This window comes from Mustela lutreola, chromosome 7 (genome assembly GCF_030435805.1).
Source record: "Mustela lutreola isolate mMusLut2 chromosome 7, mMusLut2.pri, whole genome shotgun sequence".
Classification (NCBI taxonomy): domain Eukaryota; kingdom Metazoa; phylum Chordata; class Mammalia; order Carnivora; family Mustelidae; genus Mustela; species Mustela lutreola.
In genome coordinates this window covers 153,595,338-153,617,681 of record NC_081296.1, presented here as the reverse complement: position 1 = coordinate 153,617,681, position 22,344 = coordinate 153,595,338, and the positions used below count along the sequence as shown (strand labels likewise).

Here is a 22,344-nt window from a genome sequence, read left to right as displayed (position 1 = left end):
CCTCCCCCTCGGGGAGTCCAATTATTCTGAAGTTGGAACACTTCATGGCATCATTTATTTCCCTGATTCTTTTTTCTTGTTTTCTAAGCTGTTCCAGGTTTCCTCCTGATCCTTTCTCTCTATCTGTTTGTCCTCCAGATCACTAATTCTATCTTCTGTCTCAGTTACCCTAGCTTTGAGAAAGTTTAGATTAGATTGGAAATCATTGAGAGCATTGTGAACCTCAGCCCTGGTAGCTTTCAGCTCCGCCCTAACATTGTGAACATCATCTCTCATCGTTTTCAGCTCAGCCCTAATCAATTCCGTTTGGTCATCCATGGCTTTCTCCAACCTAGCTATGGCCTGGATAATTGTTAGTCTGAATTATCTTTCTGACATATTGTCTATGTTGATAGCCGTGAGCTCTGTTGCAGAAGGTCCATCCTCTGTATTCTTCTTCTGTTAGGCATTCCTCCCTCTAGTCATTTTGGTTGGAGATGACTGAGCAGATGTAGCTGGATGTATCAACCATGGTGCAGTCAAGATGCACCCTGGGACACTTCTGAGCAATCAGGATTCCCCACCCAAATGAGAGAAAAAAGAAAAGAAAAAAAAATAAAAATAAAAGAGAGAGAGAGAGAGACAGGAAAGAAAGGGAAGATGAAAGAGAAGGTTCAGCCCAGATGGGACCCAGATAGGATTTATGAAGCAGACAAACAAAAAGACTGATAAAAGTATATGACAAGAGAAAAATATATATATGCAAATAAAGGAAGAACCTCTTCAAAAAGAATCCCAAGTGTAAGATTATATGCTATCAGGACAAACACAAAACCACAGAAACACTGGTGGATGAAGAAGATGGGAGAGTTCTTATAAATTCTCAGTGTGTGTGAGGAAGGTTGTTTTGATTCTTCCTGGATGTATCTTGATATCTTTGTTAAAGGACTCAACTTTCCTAAGATAAAGGGGATTAAAAATTGGTTTACCTATCGGGGTAGTATTGTTTGGGGAAAGGGTATTACTTTGAAGTTTAACTCTATATGAATATTAGAAGATAAAAATAAAAAGGAATAAACTAGACTAAACTAAACTAAAATTTATAAAAAGGAATTCAAAAAATAGAAGTGCAAAAGAAAAACATAGGTGTATTTATCAAAATGTTCAGGTTAGAAGGGTATTATGGAATTTGATGTACTGTACAGCTCACTCTGATGGTAAATAGGTTAAAAAAAAAAAAAAAAACCATGTGTAAAAAAAAAAAAAAAAATGAACCAGAATAGTGGTAACGAGTGAAAAATAAAAGTTTTCCTATGAAGTAGTGGTTTTTCTCTTGTAGTCCTTTTTTTTTTTTTTTTTTCTTGGTTTGTTTTCTGTGGGAGGGCCTGCCAGGTGGGTTGTCAGTCAATGATGTTCTCTGAGCTAAGTCCTCCCGCCCCCCTCAAGGGGGTGGGCTCTGAGGAAACTGGGTTTTTTCGGGCTTTTGTTCTCTGGTGGTTTTTATGTTTGTTCCCTTTTTTTTCCTCTCACCTTGACCGCTTTTTTTTTTTTTTTTGAGTTATATATTTTTTAATTTATTTATTTTCTGAAAAACAGTATTCATTATCTTTTCACCACACCCAGTGCTCCATGCAATCCGTGCCCTCTATAATGCCCACCACATGGTACCCCAACCTCCCACACCCCCGCCTTGACCGCTTTTGATGGTTTTTGTAGTTTTAGAGGAAAACAAGCTGCACCCTGATCTCCCTCTCAGAGAGAAGCCTCAGTCTGGCTGCAGAAAACTTTCTGGCCCTCACCTGGAAAACCTTTGCAAAGAGATTGGCAGTAAAAAAAAATGAAAGATATTAAAATCAATAGACAAGAAGAAAAAACTATTTGTCTCCATACAACATGGTCTTATAAATAGTCAAAGCCCACAAACTTCGTAAAAGAAAAATCTTAGATTTTTTTTTAACGATTTCAAGGAAACTTCAGCATACAAAATCAAAATGCAAAATAAAGCAATGCTTCCATACATTAACAAGAAATTATCTAAAAAAGAAATTAACAAAATAATTTCATTTATGCTGGTACCATAAATAAAATAATTAGGACTAAACATCATTAAAGGGGTAAAATAATTTATAATCAGTCTACATTAATGAAAGACTTTTTAAAATGCACAAATAAATGATAAGAAAACTCCGTGGCAAAAATCGACAAGGTAAGAAGCAGTAAATGTTGGAGAAGTTACAGGGAAAAGGGACCCCTCTTACACTGTAGGTGGGAATGTACATTGGTAAAGCCAATTTGGAAATCAGTGTGGAGTTTCCTCAAAAAATTAAAAATAGAGCTACACTCCATGGTGAATAAAATAAAACACATAACAAGATAAAAAAAATTTAAAATAGAGATAAATAAATTCATAAATATTAAAAAAAGAGAGCAACCTATGATCCAGCCATTGCACTACTGGGTATTTATCCCACGATACAGATGTAGCGGAAAAAAGGGACTACATGCATTCTAATGTTCATAGCATGATTGTTCACAATAACCAAACTGTGGAAAGAGCCAAGATGCCCTTCAATGGATGAATGGATAAAGAAGATGTGGTCCATATTGTTGGGCTGGCAGGAAGGGCTACCAAAGATGGCGAAAGTTCCCGCCACAAGACCTGAGCTCGGACAGGAGAACAAAGGACCAAGATGGCGAAAGATCCCGCCACACGACCTGAGCTCGGACAGGAGAACAAAGGCCCAAGCAGGAATCTGAGACCCCCGCCCCGGGCTCCTGTGGACCAATGGGATCCCGATGAGCAGGAGGGATATCCAAATAAGGGAAACTTGCCAAAAGACTCCTGAGCTTTCCCCAAACCCCTTAAAAGCCCCCTCCTCCCTGCCTTGGGCGCGACTTCCCCCACTCTGCTTTCCAGAGTTGTGGAACCTCGCCCAAGGGTGCCCACCTCCTCCCGGTGCAACTTTCTCAGCTCCCCTTCACCTGGGCCCTGAAACTTCACCAGAGAGAACCTTTAATAAACCTTGCCTTACACTCACTTTGCCTTGTGTTGTGTTTATCTCGCCGGAAAAACCTTACACATATATACAATGGAATATTACTCAGCCATCAGAAAGGATGAATACTGAGTTTTTGATTCAACATGGATAGCAGTGGAGGAGATTATGCTGAGTGAAATAAGTCAAACATAGAAAGCCAATTGTCATACGATTTCACTTATTTGTGCAACATAAGGAATACCATGGAGGACATTAGCAGAAGGAAGGGGTGAAGGGGAGAAATCAAAGTGACAGATGAACCATAAGAGACTACGGACTCCAAGAAATAAACTGGGTGTTTTAGAATGGAGGTGGGTAGGGGGATGGATGAGCCTGGTGGTGGGTATTAAGGAAGGCAGAGGTCGCAAAGTGCATTGGGTGTTATACAAAAAACAATGAATCAAAAGCTAATGATGTGCTGTATAGTGAGTAACATAGCAAAACAATTTTTTAAATGCTGTAATAGGAAAAAGAAGAAAAGACAATTCTGTTCATATGTTAAAATACTACATACTGACACAGTGCCATCTAAACAAAGTGATCTACAAACAATGGAATCTTTGTTTTTAACTTGTAAAGAATTGAACCTACTTCTGGTGCTAAGTATATACTCAGAGTATATGCAAATAGGGTCTTCCTTCCACTGAATAAAACTGCCCAGATCGGACCATGCAGCGGGGAGAGGAGCCCCAGGCCTGGCATTTCTACATGTCCACATTCACTGAGCAGGACAGAACACAGAGAACTCACCAGAGTTTGTGCTTGGCTGGGTTTTCCTTGTTGCTCTTTTAAAAGGTAATTTCTGGAGAACAAAAGAAATTGAGGATGTGAGTGGATATGAATGAGTGAAACCACGGGTGTGTGACAAATTCCTGACTGGAATGTCTTGTGCCTACAGGTGTCATGTGCGAGGTGCAGCTGGTGGAGTCTGGGGGAGACCTGGTGAAGCCTGGGCTTTTCCTGAGACTCTCCTGTGCAGCCTCTGGATTCACCTTCAGTAACTATGACATGAACTGGGTCTGCCAGGCTCCAGGGGAGGGGTCACAGTGGGTCGCAGTTATTTGGGATGATGGAAGTAAAACATACTATGCAGACTCTGTGAAGGGCCGATTCACCATCTCCAGAGACAATGGCAAAAACATGCTATATCTGCAGATGAATAGCCTGAGAGCCAAGGACACGACCTTATTGTGTGAAGGACACAGTGAGGTGTCCTCAGTGTGAGCCCAGATACAAACCTCAAGCTACAGAATATCAGACCAGCAGAGAGTGCACACTACTCACCAATTCTGTCTTTACTCCCAGGAGCAGGTGCAGATGGAAGCTATGGCAGGTTTCCTGTCAGGGTCTGGGGTTTCCTTTCCATAGAGCAGTTTCCTCAAGGGAGCCTCCTTGACATTATTCTGTGCTTACCTATTTACTCTCTGACTTAGAATCTTAGTTGTAGCAGGAAGACAAATATACAAACACGCACAAAATACAGAGTCAAGTACATTAGTTAACTCTTGTCCTTAAATACCAATAAATTACAAATATCCTGATGCAGGTAACAAAACCTTTAAAGTAATCACAGTGGTACTCACTGTGGATCACAAAAACCTCCAGCAGAGCCAGAAGATCACACACACACACACACACACACACACACACACGAGTATAAAACCTCTATCACAATCATGTAATTTCTCTGAAGCAAAAGTGGTCCTAAGAAAGAAATACACAGCATACAGGAAGACGTCAAGAAGCAAGAAAGATATCAAATAAACCACAAACATTACACCTAAAGGGGCTAGAAAAAATCAGCTGAAACCTGTATATAGCAGAAGGAAGGAAATAACAAGATTAGAGCAGAAGTAAATTATATAGAAACTAGGAAACAACAGAAGAGGTGAAAGAAACCAGGGTATCATTCACTTTTTATAAATCAATTAGCCAAGGGGACAAGATGGGATAGTGGGAAAGTAGGAGGAGGCGCTGTTTCAACCTGTACCCTAAAGTGAGCTGATTACCTACCAAAGAACTTCAATCACCCATGAAATCAGCCCGAGATCAGAATTATGCATGTCTGGATCTCTACAGGGGCAGAAGATGCCAGTGGGCAAGTAAAGCAGATTGGGAATGTCAGACTAATATCGGAAGATAAACAAAAGTGGGAGGGAGCAACCAGAGGCAACTGGTTGGAAAGTAATACCCCAATACAAGAGTGCCCTGCGTCTAGGGACCAGCATTAACTTGGAGTCTGGTTGAAAGCACTCAAAAAGAGCAAAGGATCCTGGGGAGAAATTGTGGGAATCAGGCCAGTAGGGTAAAGGGCTTAAGACCCCAGACCAAGGAGAGACACCCCTGGCCCTGAACTAGAGAGAGTGTGGTCGAAAAACCAGGTCTTGGTCCCTGAGCCACCCGCACCCGCGAGAACATATGGGGTCTGGCTCCCCTGAGGGGCTGGGAGCCTTGCCAGACAGCAGAACACCTCACCATGGTATCAGAGTATGAGACGCGTAAGCCCCATACCCTCCCCTGAGAGAGGTGTGAGCAGGCACCAGCCTGGTGCTCTGGACCCAGAAAGACCAGGTACTCCCAGCCCAGGACATTGGGAAAATCTCAGTATGCGATCACTGCTTGGAACCTCCCTGGCGGTCTGGAGCTTCCCAGACAGCAGCCACTGCCATGGTTTTGGGTACAAGCACTAGATCCTGTGTCCCCAGGGACTGCGACTTGGAAACTGCTCTGCCAGCAGTCCAGGGGGAACTTATGTACTCTGGGGCACCCAGAGGGGAACAGACTGAGGCTTCTCTTTTAGAGAGAGGTTGGGATGCAGTTTGCTTTCCTCTAAACCTCCAAAAATCATCAAAAGCTGTCAAGGAGAGAGAAAACAAATGAATAAACATCAAAACCTCCAGAAAACAAGAGCCTGAAAAACCGGTTTCCTCAGAGCCCACCCCCCTGAGAGGGGCCAGAGGACTTAAATCAGGGAACATCATTGACTGAAAACCCATGTGGCACGCCCCTCCCCCAGAAAACCAACCGGGTGGGGGGAAGATGACAAGAGAACAAACACCACTACTTCATAGATACAACTTTTATTTTAACTGGTTTCCACTACTTTGGTTCATTTTTTTATATAGATAATTTTTAACCTATTTATCATCACAGTGAGATGTCCAGTACATCAAATTCCATAATAAACTTTCAACCTGAACATTTTGATACATATACCCGTGTTTTTCTTTTGCTTTTCTACTTTTTTTTTAAATTTTTTAAAATATTTTATTTCTTTTCAGCATAACAGTATTCATTGTTTTTGCACCACACCCAGTGCTCCATGCAAGCTGTGCCCTCTCTAATACCCAAGACCTGGTTTCCCCAACCCTCCCCTCCCCATCCCTTCATCCCTCCCCTCCCCATCCCCTCAGATTGTTTTTCAGAGTCCATAGTCTCTCATGATTCACCTCCCCTTCCAATTTACTCCAACTCCCTTCTCCTCTCTAACTCCCCATATCCTCCATGATATTTGTTATGCTACACAAATAAGTGAAACCATATGATAATTGACTCTCTCTGCTTGACTTATTTCACTCAGCATAATCTCTTCCAGTCCCGTCCATGTTGCTACGAAAGTTGGGTATTCATCCTTTCATATGGAGGAATAATACTCCATAGTGTATATGGACCACATCTTCCTTATCCATTCATCCTTGAAGGGCATCTTGGTTCTTTCCACAGTTTGGCGACCGTGGCCATTGCTGCTATGAATATTGGGGTACATATGGCCCTTCTTTTCACTACATCTGTATCTTTGGGGTAAATACCCAGGAGTGCAATGGCAGGGTCATAGGGAAGCTCTATTTTTAATTTCTTGAGGAATCTCCACACTGTTCAAGGTTTTATAGCTTGTAGGGTTAGGGAGTTACTTGCCTATTTTTAAATTTTGCTTCTTGACTGTTCATTTACTTTATTTTAGTTTTTGTATAGTTGCCTTCTGTTTATGTCCTTTGTATATGACAGAAGAATAGAACAACACAACCAGTAAACATTAACATACTCTATGTATCTCAACTCTACTCAGTTAAACCAGTAACACCAGGAAGCTCTTGGAAAGGTGCAGATGACATCCTATGAGGGGCAAGACTAAGGTCCAGTCCTGAGGCCTTGAACATGGAAGGGCTGGTCCACGTGTCAGGTGTGGTAGAAGAAATGAGACTCTGTGGAGATGCTACAGTGTGAAATCATGTGGTGAGTATGCTTGTCACCATTGCATTTTACATTTCAAAAATTTATGATTCTCTGTATTATGTGGTGTTTTTTTTTTCTAAAATAAAACAATTAAAGCAGGCATTTTTGACAGCTAATACAGAAAATCTACACTCACATGTTGAGTGAGTGTTTTTAAAGTTTCAGAATAATTTGAATAGTTTCTCTAATTTAGGTAGAAAGAGAGAAATTATGTCCCAAATGTCATAACCATTGGGATCTAGAGTAATGACACTCAACTTTTTGGATTTATCAATTTTCTCCCTGACCGGTTGTGAACATAATTAACTAAAACAGTCATGACTGTCTGTGCGGTGTAGTATGGGTTGGCATTTCCTAACTTGTCTGTACCCATATCTCACTGGCAGCTGTCCAAACACCCTTCATCCCACATCCTGCCCAAGTGTGGTCGTCCCGAGCTCCTGGGACAGGCTGGATCACAGAAGTGCATCTCAGAACTCATGAAGCCTGGACAAGTGTCAGCTGGCCTTCCCTTGCACCTCCCATTCCTCCACAGGGAACAAGCCCAAGCTTGAGGATGCATGTTTATGATGTGTTGTTCCCCTGGTCCTCACTGCCTGACACCACACATGTATTCCATGACCTGCTGCTTTTTTCTTATTATTTTTACTTTAAGTTTCATTAGTTACCACACAGTGTAATATTGGTTACTGGAGTATAATACACTGATTCATCCTCATATACAACACCTAGTGTTCATCAAAACTGTTGCCTTCTTTCATGCTCATCATCCATCTCTCCAATCCTCACTCATCTCCCTCCATCAATCTGTGTTTTTTCTCTATTACTAAGAGTCACTTGTGGTTGTTTCCCTCCCACAATTTTTTTCTTTTCCCACTCCCCTCATGTTCATCTGTTTTCCTTCATAAATTCCACATATGAGTCATAAATGTGGGAAGATATTTGCAAAATACATATCTGATAAAGTTTAATATCCATAATCTATAAAGACTTTACTACAATCAATACCCAAGAAATGCAGTTAGGGAATGGTCAGAAGAAAGGAGTAAACACTTATTGAAAGAAGACATCCAGATGACTATCAGATACATTAAAAGATGCTAAACATAAGTCATCATCAGGGAAGTACAAATCAAAACCATGGCAAGATGTCACCTCATACCTACCTGAATGACTAAAATTCAATACCTGCTGAACACAATTCTCAGAACAATGGCAACTTCATTAGTGATTCACATCAAATATAATTGGAAACATAAAGAGATGTGGTTTCTAGGACGAATCCTCCAAGGAAAACAGCTGACCCTCCCCTTACTGAGACAGGAGACGTTTCCCATACAATAGAAACTACAAATTTATACCAACAGAAGGGAAAGACCTCACAGTGTGCGGCCACCTTATAGATCACAGGGAATTGATCCAAAATTCCTGTTCACCTCTGAATACAATAAATATAGTTGGATGTTGTAGCCTAAGGAGCTGAGTGAGGAGCTCAAGTAAAGGAGGTAAGTATGAGAACATGTAATTTCAACAGGACAATCTGTAGTACTTACACTGAGAGAATAACTCCTCACATGCTGGATAAATGGAGAAGGGAAAAGAGGAGTCCCTGTATCTCTGCAAGGGTCTGTGACACCTGCTGCTGTACTAAGACCAACAGGGTGCACTCACAGTCCCTCTGACTCAAGAACCACGGAGCTCAAGATCCAGGACAAGAGGTTGTTTGATGGCTGGTCTCCTCTCTAGGGTTTCTAGCTAAATGTTCTGTTAACTTCTCCCAGACAGAAATTCAGCAAACAGTTTGTAAATCTCTGGAAATAGAGAAGAGTCCTACGTGTTTTGATTAAACCATCAAAATGGCAATAATCAAACTTGCCAAGGGTGAAGAATTGGGATAAATATAATTGATATCATCATGGCAATAAATATGAATGTAGAAGTACGATGATCTGTCAGAGGCAGGCCCCTGGCCAGGGCAGACTCCGCCATTAAAAGATGGCGCCTGGCTAGTTGCCAGGTTAGGATTGCCTCGTGAGACTAAGCGGTGCGCCCTAAGAGGAAGTAAACAGCATTGGTTGCTAGCGAAGTTGTTCGCTTAGGTGCACAGCCTGATTCGCTCCCTCCTGTACCCTGCTCGCTGATTGGTCATGTAAGCGTATATAAGTGTGTAGACTTGCGGAAATAAAGAGAAAGAGAGAGAGAGAAGAGAGAGAAGATGCATCCAAACCAGGGCGTCTTGTCGTCCTTGCAGGGCGAGGGCGATAATGATCTCAATTTCAGAAATGAAGAATTGTCTTTAATTAACAGCATACTTTCTGATCTCAGGTGTTCTGATGTTAATTATTTAACAAATAATTCCATTCTTTTATCTTTATTGAAGTTTTCCATTGATGTGTACAGAGAGAACAGGCATAAATGCCCCTTGTGGTTGTTGGTAACCCACAGTGTCTTCAGCAGTTCTATAAGTCTCTGTCAAAGCTTCTCAGTGTCTCTATGTTTCTGTGACAGAAAGATCTGGTCTCCACACATCAGTCTACTGGGAATTCTGGAAATTAATGAAGCCTGCAAATCTCATGTCCAGCTCTGTCCTGCAGGAGGTATAAAGGAGCAAATAGATCCCATGGTGAGGAGCACAAACACAGACACTGGGGCTTAATTTCACTTGCTGTCCTCACCTGGAAATTCACACAACCATTCTGTGCTGCAGAGCGTACATACCCACCTGTAAAATACTGGTAAAATTGGTACCTACATCACGATGATGGGGTGCATATGTGAAAAAAGGAAGATAATGGGTTTTAAGCAGTTTCTCTAGCAAAATTACAAAATAAAAGGGTGCGGTTACCTCAAAGATATCATGGTGACCACACTCCCCCAGGACCTTCAGAACTGCTCTAGGTCTCTGCCATCATGAGAATGCTACCTTGAAAATTTGTTATATACTCAAAGAACATACAAATAGGGCCTTCCCACTGTTGACTAAAACAGCCCAGCCCTGACTGTGTAGCTGGGAGAGGAATCCCAGCACCAGGATTTCCAGCTGTTCCAATAAATAATCAAAACAACACAGACAACTCACTATGGAGTTGGTGCTTGGCTACGTTTTCATTGTTGCTTTTTTAAAAGGTAATTCATGGTGAACAAAAGACCTTGAGTGTGAGAGTGAATATGAGTGGGATAAACAGGTCTGCAACAATTTCCTAACCAAGATGTCTTGTGTCCTCAGGTGTCAAGTGTGAGGTGTAACTCGAGGAGTCTGGGGGAGACCTGGTGAAGTGGTGGGGATCCTGAGACTCTCCTGTGCAGGTTCTGGATTCACCTTCAGGAGTTACCACATGAGCTGAGACCTCCAGGCTCCAGGGAAGGAGTTACAGTGGGTCACATGGATTAGCTATGATGGAAGTAGCAAAAGCTACACTGACTCTGTTAAGGGCCGATTCACTATCTCCAGAGACAATGGCAAAAATATACTGTTTCTGTAGATGAACAGCCTGAGAGCCAAGAACACAGCCATGTATTACTGTGCAATGACAGAGTGAGGGGATATCAGTGTGAGCCCAGACGGAAAACTCACTATAGGAGAGGATAGGGACCACCAGACGGTGCACACTCCTCACCAATTCTGTCTTTAGGCCCAGGAGAAGATGCAGATGGTGGTTATGGGCAAGTTTCCTGTCAGGATATGGTGATTCCTCTCCAGAGAACACTTTCTCTCAGGGCCCTCTCTGCACACATGATTTTGCGCTTAACTCTTCACCCTCTGACTTCGAAAATTTATTCTAATGGGAAATCAATTATACTAAAATGCACAAAATACAGAGTCACTCACGTTGTTTATTCCTGTCCCTAAATACCAATGAATCACAAATATCCTGATGCTCATCAACTGAGCTTTACAGGAATCCCAGAGGCACTCAGTATGCATCACAGTTCACCCAGCTCAATGTGAAAACTTGATAGAAGGAGCATGAAGTGCATGCTGCACATTAGGGCACAGAGACATCAACAATCCAAAGTAAAAGAAGAAAGGGTCTTTTGAGGGGGGTGTCACTGTCTTAAACAAATCTCAGAGCATCAGTGTTAGTGACAACATCAGAAAGCAGTGAAACCACACCAGGTATGTTGTGGATGTGGAGACTGAACATTAAACACAGTCACCCATACAAACTCAAACAAAAGTATAAAACCTTCATCAATTTTACTTAATTAACAAGGGTGATCCTAAGACAGAAATACACAGAATACAAGAAGACCTCAAGAAGCAAGAAAAATCTAAAAGACACTACCTAACATTACATCTAACGGAGCTAGAGAAAGTACAATGACTAAATACAGAAGAAGGAAGGAAATACTAAAGACTAGAGCAGAAATAAATAATATAAAAACCAAAAAAATGGGGGGGCGGAGTCAAGATGGTGGAGAAGTAGCAGGCTGAGACTACTTCAGCTAGCTGGAGATCAGCTAGATAGTTTATCTAAAGATTGCCAATACCTGAAAATCCATCGGCAGATCGAAGAAAAGAAGAACAGCAATTCTGGAAACAGAAAAACAACCACTTTCTGAAATATTGAAAGCGGTCCTTTAAGCAAAGAGAGAGCCTACAAGTGGTAGATCAGAAAGGAACAGAGACCATATACAGTAACAGTCACTTTACAGGCAATACAATGGCACTAAATTCATATCTCTCAATAGTTACCCTGAATGTGAATGGGCTAAATGCCCCAATAAAAAGACACAGGGTATCAGAATGAATAAAAAAATCCAAACCCATCTATATGTTGCCTCCAAGAAACTCATTTTAAACCCGAAGACACCTCCAGATTTAAAGTGAGGGGGTGGAAAAGAATTTACCATGCTAATGGACATCAGAAGAAATCAGGAGTGGCAATCCTTATATCAGATCAATTAGATTTTAAGCCAAAGACTATAATAAGAGATGAGGAAGGACACTATATCATACTCAAAGGGTCTGTCCAACAAGAAGATTTAACAATTTTAAATATCTATGCCTCCAACGTGGGAGCAGCCAACTATATAAACCAATTAATAACAAAATCAAAGAAACACATCAACAATAATACAATAATAGTAGGGGACTTTAACACTCCCCTCACTGAAATGGACAGATCATCCACACAAAAGATCAGCAAGGAAATAAAGGCTTTAAACGACACACTGGACCAGATGGACATCACAGATATATTCAGAACATTTCATCCCAAAGCAACAGAATACACATTCTTTTCTAGTGCACATGGAACATTCTCCAGAATAGATCACATCCTCGGTCCTAAATCAGGACTCAATCGGTATCAAAAGATTGGGATCATTCCCTGCATATTTTAAGACCACAGTGCTTAAAGCTAGAACTCAACCACAAAAGGAAGTTTGAAAAGAACCCAAATAGAGAAAGTACAATGACTAAATACAGAAGAAGGAAGGAAATACTAAAGACTAGAGCAGAAATAAATAATATAAAAACCAAAAAATGGGGGGGGCGGAGTCAAGAAACAGCATCCTTCTAAAGAATGAATGGGTCAACCGGGAGATTAAAGAAGAATTGAAAAAGATCCTGGAAACAAATGATAATGAAAATACAACGGTTCAAAATCTATGGGACACAACAAAGGCAGTCATGAGAGGAAAATATATAGCGGTACAAGCCTTTCTCAAGAAACAAGAAAGGTCTCAGGTACACAACCTAACCCTACACCTAAAGGAGCTGGAGAGAGAACAAGAAAGAAACCCTAAGCCAAGCAGGAGAAGAGAAATCATAAAGATCAGAGTAGAAATCAATGAAATAGAAACCAAAAAGACAATAGAGCAAATCAACGAAACTAGGAGCTGGTTCTTTGAAAGAATTAATAAAATTGATAAACCCCTGTCCAGACTTATCAAAAAGAAAAGAGAAAGGACCCAAATAAATAAAATCATGAATGAAAGAGGAGAGATCACAACTAACACCAAAGAAATACAAACTAATATAAGAACATACTGTGAGCAACTCTACGCCAACAAATTTGACAATCTGGAAGAAATGGATGCATTCCTAGAAACATATAAACTACCACAACTGAACCAGGAAGAGGTAGAAAGCCTGAACAGACCCATAACCAGTAAGGAGATTGAAACAGTCATTAAAAATCTCCAAACAAACAAAAGCCCAGGGCCAGACGGCTTCCCGAGGGAATTCTACCAAACATTTAAAGAAGAACTAATTCCTATTCTCCTGAAACTGTTCCAAAAAATAGAAATGGAAGGAAAACTTCCAAACTCATTTTATGAGGCCAGCATCACCTTGATCCCAAAACCAGACAAGGATCCCATCAAAAAAGAGAGCTATAGACCAATATCCTTGATGAACACAGATGCGAAAATTCTCACCAAAATACTAGCCAATAGGATTCAACAGTACATTAAAAGGATTATTCACCACGACCAAGTGGGATTTATTCCAGGGCTGCAAGGTTCGTTCAACATCCGCAAATCAGTCAATGTGATACAACACATCAATAAAAGAATGAGCAAGAACCATATGATACTCTCAATAGATGCTGAAAAAACATTTGACAAAGTACAACATCCCTTCCTGATCAAAACTCTTCAAAGTGTAGGGATAGAGGGCACATACCTCAATATCATCAAAGCCATCTATGAAAAACCCACTGCAAATATCATTCTCAATGGAGAAAAACTGAAAGCTTTTCCGCTAAGGTCAGGAACACGGCAGGGATGTCCATTATCACCACTGCTATTCAACATAGTACTAAAGGTCCTAGCCTCAGCAATCAGGCAACAAAAGGAAATTAAAGGCATCCAAATCTGCAAAGAAGAAATCAAATTATCACTCTTCGCAGATGATATGATACTATATGTGGAAAACCCAAAAGACTCCACACAAAACTGCTAGAACCTATACAGGAATTCAGTAAAGTGTCAGGATATAAAATCAATGCACAGAAGTCAGTTGCATTTCTCTATACCAACAGCAAGACAGAAGACACATGACAATGTGCTCCATATCACTCGGCATCAGGGAAATACAAATCAAAACCACAATGAGATATCACCTCACACCAATTAGAATGGCTAAAATCAACAAGTCAGGAAATAACAGATGCTGGCGAGGATGCGGAGAAAGGGGAACCCTCCTACACTGTTGGTGGGAATGCAAGCTGGTGCAACATCTCTGGAAAACAGCATGGAGGTTCCTCAAAATGTTGAAAATAGAACTGCCCTATGACCCAGCAATTGCACTATTTGGTATTTACCCTAAGATACAAACGTAGTGATCCAAAGGGTTATGTGCACCCGAATGTTTATAGCAGCAATGTCCACAATAGCCAAACTGTGGAAAGAACTTAGATGTCCATCAACAGATGAATGGATCAAGAAGATGTGGTATATATACACAATGGAATACTATGCAGCCATCAAAGAAATGAAATCTTGCCATTTTTGACAACATGGATGGAACAGAGTGTATCATGCTTAGCGAAATAAGTCAAGCAGAGAAAGACAACTATCATATGATCTCCCTGATATTAGGAAGTGGTGATGCAACATGGGGGCTAAAGTGGGTAGGAGAAGAATCAATGAAACAAGATGGGATTGGGAGGGAGACAAACCATAAGTGACTCTTAATCTCACAATACAAACTGAGGGTTGCTGGGGGGAGGGGGTTTGGGAGAAGGGGGTGGGATTATGGACATTGGGGAGGGTATGCGCTTTGGTGAATGTTGTGAAGTGTGTAAACCTGGTGATTCACAGACCTGTACCCCTGGGGATAAAAATATATGTTTATAAAAAAAAAAAAAAATGACCGGACAGATTTAAAAAACCAAGGTCTATTTCTTTGGAAAAAAATAAAATAAAATTCAGAAACCTCTGTCTAGATTTATCAAAAGATAAGCAAAAGCCCCAAATCAATAAAACCAGATGGGTGTCTGGGTGGCTCCTTGGGTTAAGCCTCTGCCTTTGGCTTAGTTCATGATCTCAATCTCAGGATTGAGCCCTGCATCCTGCTCTCTGCTCAGTGGGGTGTCTGCTTCCCTCTATCTCTCTGTCTGTCTCTCTGCCTACTTGTGATCTCTGTCAAATAAACAAATAAAAATTTAAAAATAAATAAATAAATAAATAAATAAATCCAGAGATCAATATCTTTCTCTGTGAAACAAACATGGTTTTTGAGGGGTGGGTTCAGGGGATGGGGTAACTTGGGGATGGGAGATAAGGAGGGCACATGCTGGGAAGAGTAGTGGCCGTTATACACAAATAATGAATTGTTGAACACTACATTAAAAAGTAATGATGTAAAAAAACCTAATGATGAACTATTTGGTAGCTAATTGAACATATTTTTAAAAATAATTTAAGCAAAAAAATAAAAAGAATTTAAGCAGATAATGTTGTGAGAAAATAAATAAATAAATCTATAATTCTAGGATGGACATTCCCCAATCCAAATCCTGAAAGTATAGTAAAAATTTTGTGTTTAAACTAGAGGTGTCTATGTGGGATGGGGTAACTGGCTGATGGACATTAAGGAGGGCACTTGATGGAATGAGCACTCGGTGTTATATGCAACCAATGAATCACTAAATCTACTTCTGAAACCAGTAATGCCCTGTGTGTTAACTGAACTGAATTTAAATTAAAATAATTTGAATTTAAATTAAAATAATTTAAAGCATAATATAAGAAATCAGTCTGATCAAGTGTGTCATTCAAAGTCCTTGTATTGAAAAATGCCGGTTAAATTTTCATTGGGATGGCACTGAATGTACAGATTGCTCCGGGCAGTATAGATATTTTAACAATGTTTATTCTTCCAATCCATGAGCATGGAACATTTTTCATTACTTTGTGCTGAAACAAAAAATCCCCAAAACTTGTATGGAATCAGACAACACCCTAAATTGCTAAGGAAATGTTGAAAAGAAAAACCAACCTGGAGGCATCATGTTTCCTGATTTCAAGATATACTACAAACTTATTGTCACAAAGACATCATGGTACTGGCACAGACACAGAAACATAGACCAATGGAACAGAATAGAGAGCCAAGTAATGGAACTGCAACTCTATGATCAAATAAACTTCAACAGACCAGGAAAAGATATCCAGGGGGGCGGAAGGGAAACAGTCCCTTCAATAAATGGTGCTGGGAAAACTGGACAGCTATGTGTAGAAGAATGAAACTTGGCTATTCTCTTATACCGTACACAAAGATAAACTCAAAATGGATAAAAGGCTTCAATGTGAGGTAGGAATCTACCAAAATTCTAGAAGAGAACATAGGCGGTAACCTCTTCGAAATCAGCCACTGCAACTTCTTTCAAGACATGTCTCCAAAGGCAAAGGAAACAAAAGTGAAAATGAATTCTTGGAACCTTTGTCAATTTCAAAATCTTTTGTACTTCAGAGAAAACAGTCAACAAAACAAAGAGGGAACGCATGGAATGGGAGAACATATTCACAAATGACGTTAGACAAAGGATTGATGTCCAAGATCTATAGAGAACTCCTCAAACTCAACACACACTAAATGGATAATGATGTCAAAAAATAATGGGCAGAAGACATGAACAGACGCTTCTCCAATAAAGACATACAAATGGCTAACAGACACATGAAAAAAGGTTCATCATCATTAGCAGTTAGGGAGATTCAAATCAAAACCACATTGAGATACTACCTCACACCTGTTAACACCAGTTTAACACCAGTTAAAGTGGACAAAATTAACAAGATAGTAAACAAGTGTTGGAGATGTGGAGAAAGGGGAACCCTCTTACACTGTTGGTGGGAATGCAAGTTGGTGCAGCCACTTTGGAAAACAGTGTAGAGATTCTTTATGAAACTAAAAATAGTTTTGCAGACCTGTACCCCTAGGTCTAAAATACATTTTATGTTAATAAGAAACAGAAATTAAAAATAGAGTTTCCCTATGACCCTGCAATTACACTCCCGGGCATTTACCCCAAATATACATATCAAGTGAGGAGAAAGAACATCTGTACCCCAACGTTCATAGCAACAATGACCACGGTTGCCAAACTGTGGAAAGAACCCAGATGCCCTTCAATGGAGGAATGGATAAGGAAGATGTGGTCCATATGTACATGGAGAATTGTGCCTCCATCAGAAAGGATGAATACCCAACTTTTGTATCAACATGGACAGGATTGGAAGAGATTATGCTGAGTGAAATAAGTCAAGCAGAGATGGTTATCACATGGTTTTACTTACTTGTGGGGTATAAGAAATAACACGGAGGACATGGGGAGATGGAGAGGAGAAGGGAGTTGGGAGAAATTGGAGGGGGAGATGAACCATGAGAGACTGTGGTCTCGGAGGGACTACTGAGTGTTTTGGAGGGGAGAGAAGTGGGAGGTTGGGTAAGCCTGGTGATGGGTACTAAGGGGGGCACGTATTGCATGGACCACTGGGCGTGGTACATAAACAGAGAATTCTGAACACTGAAAAGACATTTAAAATAAATAAAAGAAATTTAAAAATGAAAGAAAGAAAGCAAACAGGCAACTAAGCCACCTGGAGTCACCACACTCCAATTTAGATTACAAAGCTCTTGTCATCAAAACAGTATGGTGCTGGCATAAAAACAGACACACAGGACAATGGAACACAAGAGAAAGCTTGGAAACTGATAATCCTAGTACTTTTACAAAGTTTATTCATTCATATATTAAAGGTATATTTGAACTTGGCTCTGATAGAATTCTTAACATGAATGGGAATTTATAATATTGATGTCCTTTTCCAATATTTTCTACCAAAAAATGCAGTTTTTAAAGATTGGATTTATTAGACATACAGAGATCACAAGTAGTCAGAGAGGCAGGCAGAGAGAGGGGGGTGGTGATGCAGGCTCCTGGACAAATAGAAATACCGATGGGGGGCTCCATCCCAGGTATCTGGGATCATGACCTGAGCCAAAGGGAGAGGCTTTAACCCACTGAGCTGCCCAGGCACCCAATAAATGAATTTTTTTAAAGATTTATTTATTTATTTGACAGAGAGAGATCACAAGTAGGCAGAGAGGCAGGCAGAGAGAGAGAGGAGGAAGCAGGCTCCCTGCTGAGCAGAAAGCCCGATGCGGGACTCGATCCCAGGACCCCGAGATCATGACCTGAGCCGAAGGCAGCGGCTTAACCCACTGAGCCACCCAGGCTCCCAATAAATGCATTTTTTAAACAAACAACAACAAAAAAAGAATACTACATATTGTCAAAGTGCCATCTAAACGAAGCGGTCCAGAAAAAATGCAATCTTTTTTTTTTTTTAAAGATTTTATCTATTTATTTGTCAGAGAGAGAGCGAGTGAGAGCAAGCACAGGCAGACAGAATGGAAGGCAGAGTCAGAGGGAGAAGCAGGCTCCCTGCGGAGCAAGGAGCCCGATGCGGGACTCGATCTCAGGACGCCAAGATCATGACCTGAGCCAAAGACAGCTGCCTAACCCACTGAGCCACCCAGGCGTCCCCAATTTTTGTTTTTAACTTGTAAAGAATTGAACCTGAGTCTGGAGCTAACTATATACTCAGAGAACATGCAAATAGGGTCTTCCCTCCACTGAATAAAACAGCCCAGCCCAGACCATGCAGCTGGGAGAGGAGCCCCAGCCCTGGGATTTCCAGGTGTCCACATTCACTAAACTGGTCAAAACACAGAACTCACCATGGACTTTGTGCTTGGCTGGGTTTTCCTTGTTGCTCTTTTAAAAGGTAATTTCTGTAGAACAAAAGACATTGAGTATGTGAGTGGATATGAGTGTGAGAAACCATCAGTTTGTGATGGATTCCTGACTAGGATGTCTTGTGTCTGCAGGTGTCCAGTGTGAGGTGCAGCTGGTGGAGCCTGGGGGAGACCTGGTGGAGCCTGGGGGGGTCCCTGAGACTCTCCTGTGCGGCCTCTGGATCCACCTTCAGTAGCTACCACATGAGCTGGGTCCACCAGGTTCCAGGGAAGGGGCTGCAGTGGGTTGCATGGATTAGGAGTGATGGAAATAGCATATACTATGCAGACTCTGTGAAGGACCGATTCACCATCTTCAGAGACAACAGCAAGAACACGCTGTATCTGCAGATGAACAGCCTGAGAACCGAGGACATGGCCGTGTATCACTGTGCAACAGACACAGTGAGGGGATATCAGTGTGATCCCAGACACAAACCTTAGACTACAAAGGTATAAGACCAGCAGAGCGTGCACACTCCTCACCAATTCTGTCTTTGGTCCCAGGAGCAGGTGCACATGGAGTCTAGGGCATGTTTCCTGTCAGGGTTTGGGGTTTCCTCTCCATAGAGCAATTTTACCAGGGGAGCCTCCTTGACATTATTCTGTGCTTACCTATTCACTCCCTGACTTAGAAACTTAGTTGAAACAGGAAGAAAAATATACTAACATGCAAAAAAAAAAAAAAAATCAGTTACATTACTTCCTCTTGTCCTTAAGTACTAATAAATTACAAATATCGTGATGCATGTCAACAAAACCTTTATAAGAATCTCATTGGCACTCACTGTGGATCACATGAACCTCCAACAGAGCCAGAATATCACACATGTGCACACACACACACACACACACGAGTATAAAACCGCCACTGAAAAAAGAAAATTAAATCGAAGAAAAGAGTAAAAAACCTTTATCACCATCCTGTAACTTCTCTGCAGCAAAGGTGGTCCCAGGACAGAAATACACAGCATACAGGAGCACCTCAAGAAAGAAGAATCTTAAATAAACAACCTAACATTACACCTAAAGATGATTGAGAAAGAGCAACAGCTGAATCCTAAATAGAGCAGAAGGAAGGAAATAGCAAGAGGAGAGCAGGAAAAGATTATATAGAAACTAAGAAACACAGAACAGATCAGAGAAACCAGGAGCTGCATATTTTTTTTTTCTAATTCAATTGGCCAAGTTATAGTACATCATTGACTTTTGATATAATACTCAACGATCTATCTGTTCAGTATAAAACCCTGTGTTCATCATGTCACATGATACTTTTGGGGAAAAAAACGCAATAAACCTGGGAATCCTCTACCTCAGTTTCTCAAAATGAAAGAAAAAGGGCCCAAATAAATAACTAAGAAGTCTATTTGGTCCAGTGTGTCAAAGCCCTTATTTCCTTGGTGCATAAACAATTCTGGAACACTGAAAAAAATTTTTAAAAACGTGGAAAAATTCTATATTCTCTTTTAATGTTCACTTAGCCAACATATAGTACATGATTAGTTTTTGATGTAGTGTTCAAAGATTCATTATTTGTGTATAACACCCAGTGCTCATGACATCACCTGCCCTCCTTAATTCCCATGGCCTGGCTGCCCATCCCCCACCACCCTCACTTCTGCAATCCTTGTTTGTTTCCCAGAATCCAGAGTCTCTCATGGTTTGTCTCCCTCTCTGATTTCTTTTTTATTTTATTTTATTTTTCAGTGTTCCAAGATTCATTGTTTATGCACGATACCTACAGCTCCATGCAATATGTGCCATCCTTAATGCTCACCACCAGGCTCACCCATCCCTCCACCCCCCTCCACTCCCAAACCCTCAGTTTGTTTCTCAGAGTCCACAGGCTCTCATGCTTCATATCCCTCTCCAAATTCCCCCAACTCACTTTTCCTTTCCCTCTCCTAATGTCCCTCATGTTATGCCTTTAATCCACAAGTAAGTGAAGCCATATGATAATTGACTTTCTCTGTGGTCCTCCTCACTATTCCTTATGTTCCACATAGAAGTGAAACCATAGGATAATTATCTTTCTCTGCTTTACTTACTCTACTTGACATAAGAGCATTCATCCATAAAAGTATTCATCCTTTCTGATGGTTGAGTAATATTCCATTGTACATATGGACCACGTCTTCTTTATCCATTCATATATGAAAGGACATCTCAGCTCCTCCCACAGTTTCACTATAGTGAACATTAATCCTATGAACATTGGGGTGCATGTGCCCCTTTTTTCACTACATCTGTATCTTTGGGGTAAATATCCAATAGTGCAATTGCTGAATCATAGGGTAGTCCTCTTTTTAAGTTTTGAAGAACCTAGTCACTGTTCTCCAAAGTGGCTGTATCAACCTGCATTCCCACCAAGAGCATAAGAGCATTCACTTTTCTCCACATCCTCTCCAAAATTTCTTGTTCCCTGTCCTGTTGATTTTAGACTTTCTATCTCATGTAAGGTAATATATCATTGTGTTTTTTAATCACAACATTCCAAACTTAATTGCATTCTTATTCTAGAACTTGTCAAGTGATTTTAAATTTTTTTATTTTTTAAAAAATTTTTAATTTCTTGAAGTTCAGGAATGTTCCCTCTATCCCTATACTTTGAAGCGTTTTAATCAGAAACGGATGCTGGATTTTGTCAAATGCTTTTTCTGCATCAATTGAGAGGACCATGTGGTTCTTCTCTCTTCTCTTATTAATTTGCTCTATCACATTAATTGATTTGCGAATGTTGAACCATCCTTGTAGCCCAGGGATTAATCCCACCTGGTCATGGTGGATAAACTTTTTAATGTGCTGTTGGATTCTGTTTGCTAGGATCTTGTTGAGAATCTTAGCATCCATATTCATCAGTGATATTGATCTGAAATTCTCCTTTTTGGTAGGGTCTTTGCATGGTTTGGGGATCAGGGTAATGCTGGCTTCATAGAAAGAGTTGGGAAGTTTTTCTTATGCTTCATTTTTTTTTTAAAGATTTTATTTATTTATTTGACAGAGAAAAATCACAAGTAGGCAGAGAGGCAGGCAGAGAGAGAGAGGAGGAATCAGACTCCCTGCAGAGCAGAGAGCCCGATGCGGGACCCGATCCCAGGACCCTGAGATCATGCCTGAGCCGAAGGCAGTGGCTTAACCCACTGAGCCACCCAGGCGCCCCTATGCTTCATTTTTTGGAAACAGCTTCAGGAGAATAGGTATTATTTCTTCTTTGAAAGTTTGGTAGAATTCCCCAGGGACTCCATCAGGTCCTGGGCTCTTGTTTTCTGGGAGGTTTTTAATCTCTCCTTCAATCTTGTTACTAGATATTGGTCTATTCAGGTTGTCAATTTCTTC

The 22,344-nt window shown here is 40.8% G+C and overlaps 1 pseudogene and 1 gene segment (V, D, J or C); both read left to right on the top strand.

Annotated features, from left to right (window-relative positions):
- The window catches only part of LOC131837084 (immunoglobulin heavy variable 3-33-like), a 69,529-nt gene extending 65,273 nt beyond the window's left edge, over positions 1–4,256 (top strand). Inside the window, 1 exon segment of the V gene segment in view lies at positions 3,916–4,256. Within this exon segment, the coding sequence occupies positions 3,916–4,241 (326 nt within the window).
- Positions 4,257–18,892: 14,636 nt separating this feature from the next.
- On the top strand, positions 18,893–19,449 carry LOC131837285 (immunoglobulin heavy variable 3-23-like; annotated as a pseudogene).
- Positions 19,450–22,344: the final 2,895 nt, after the last annotated feature.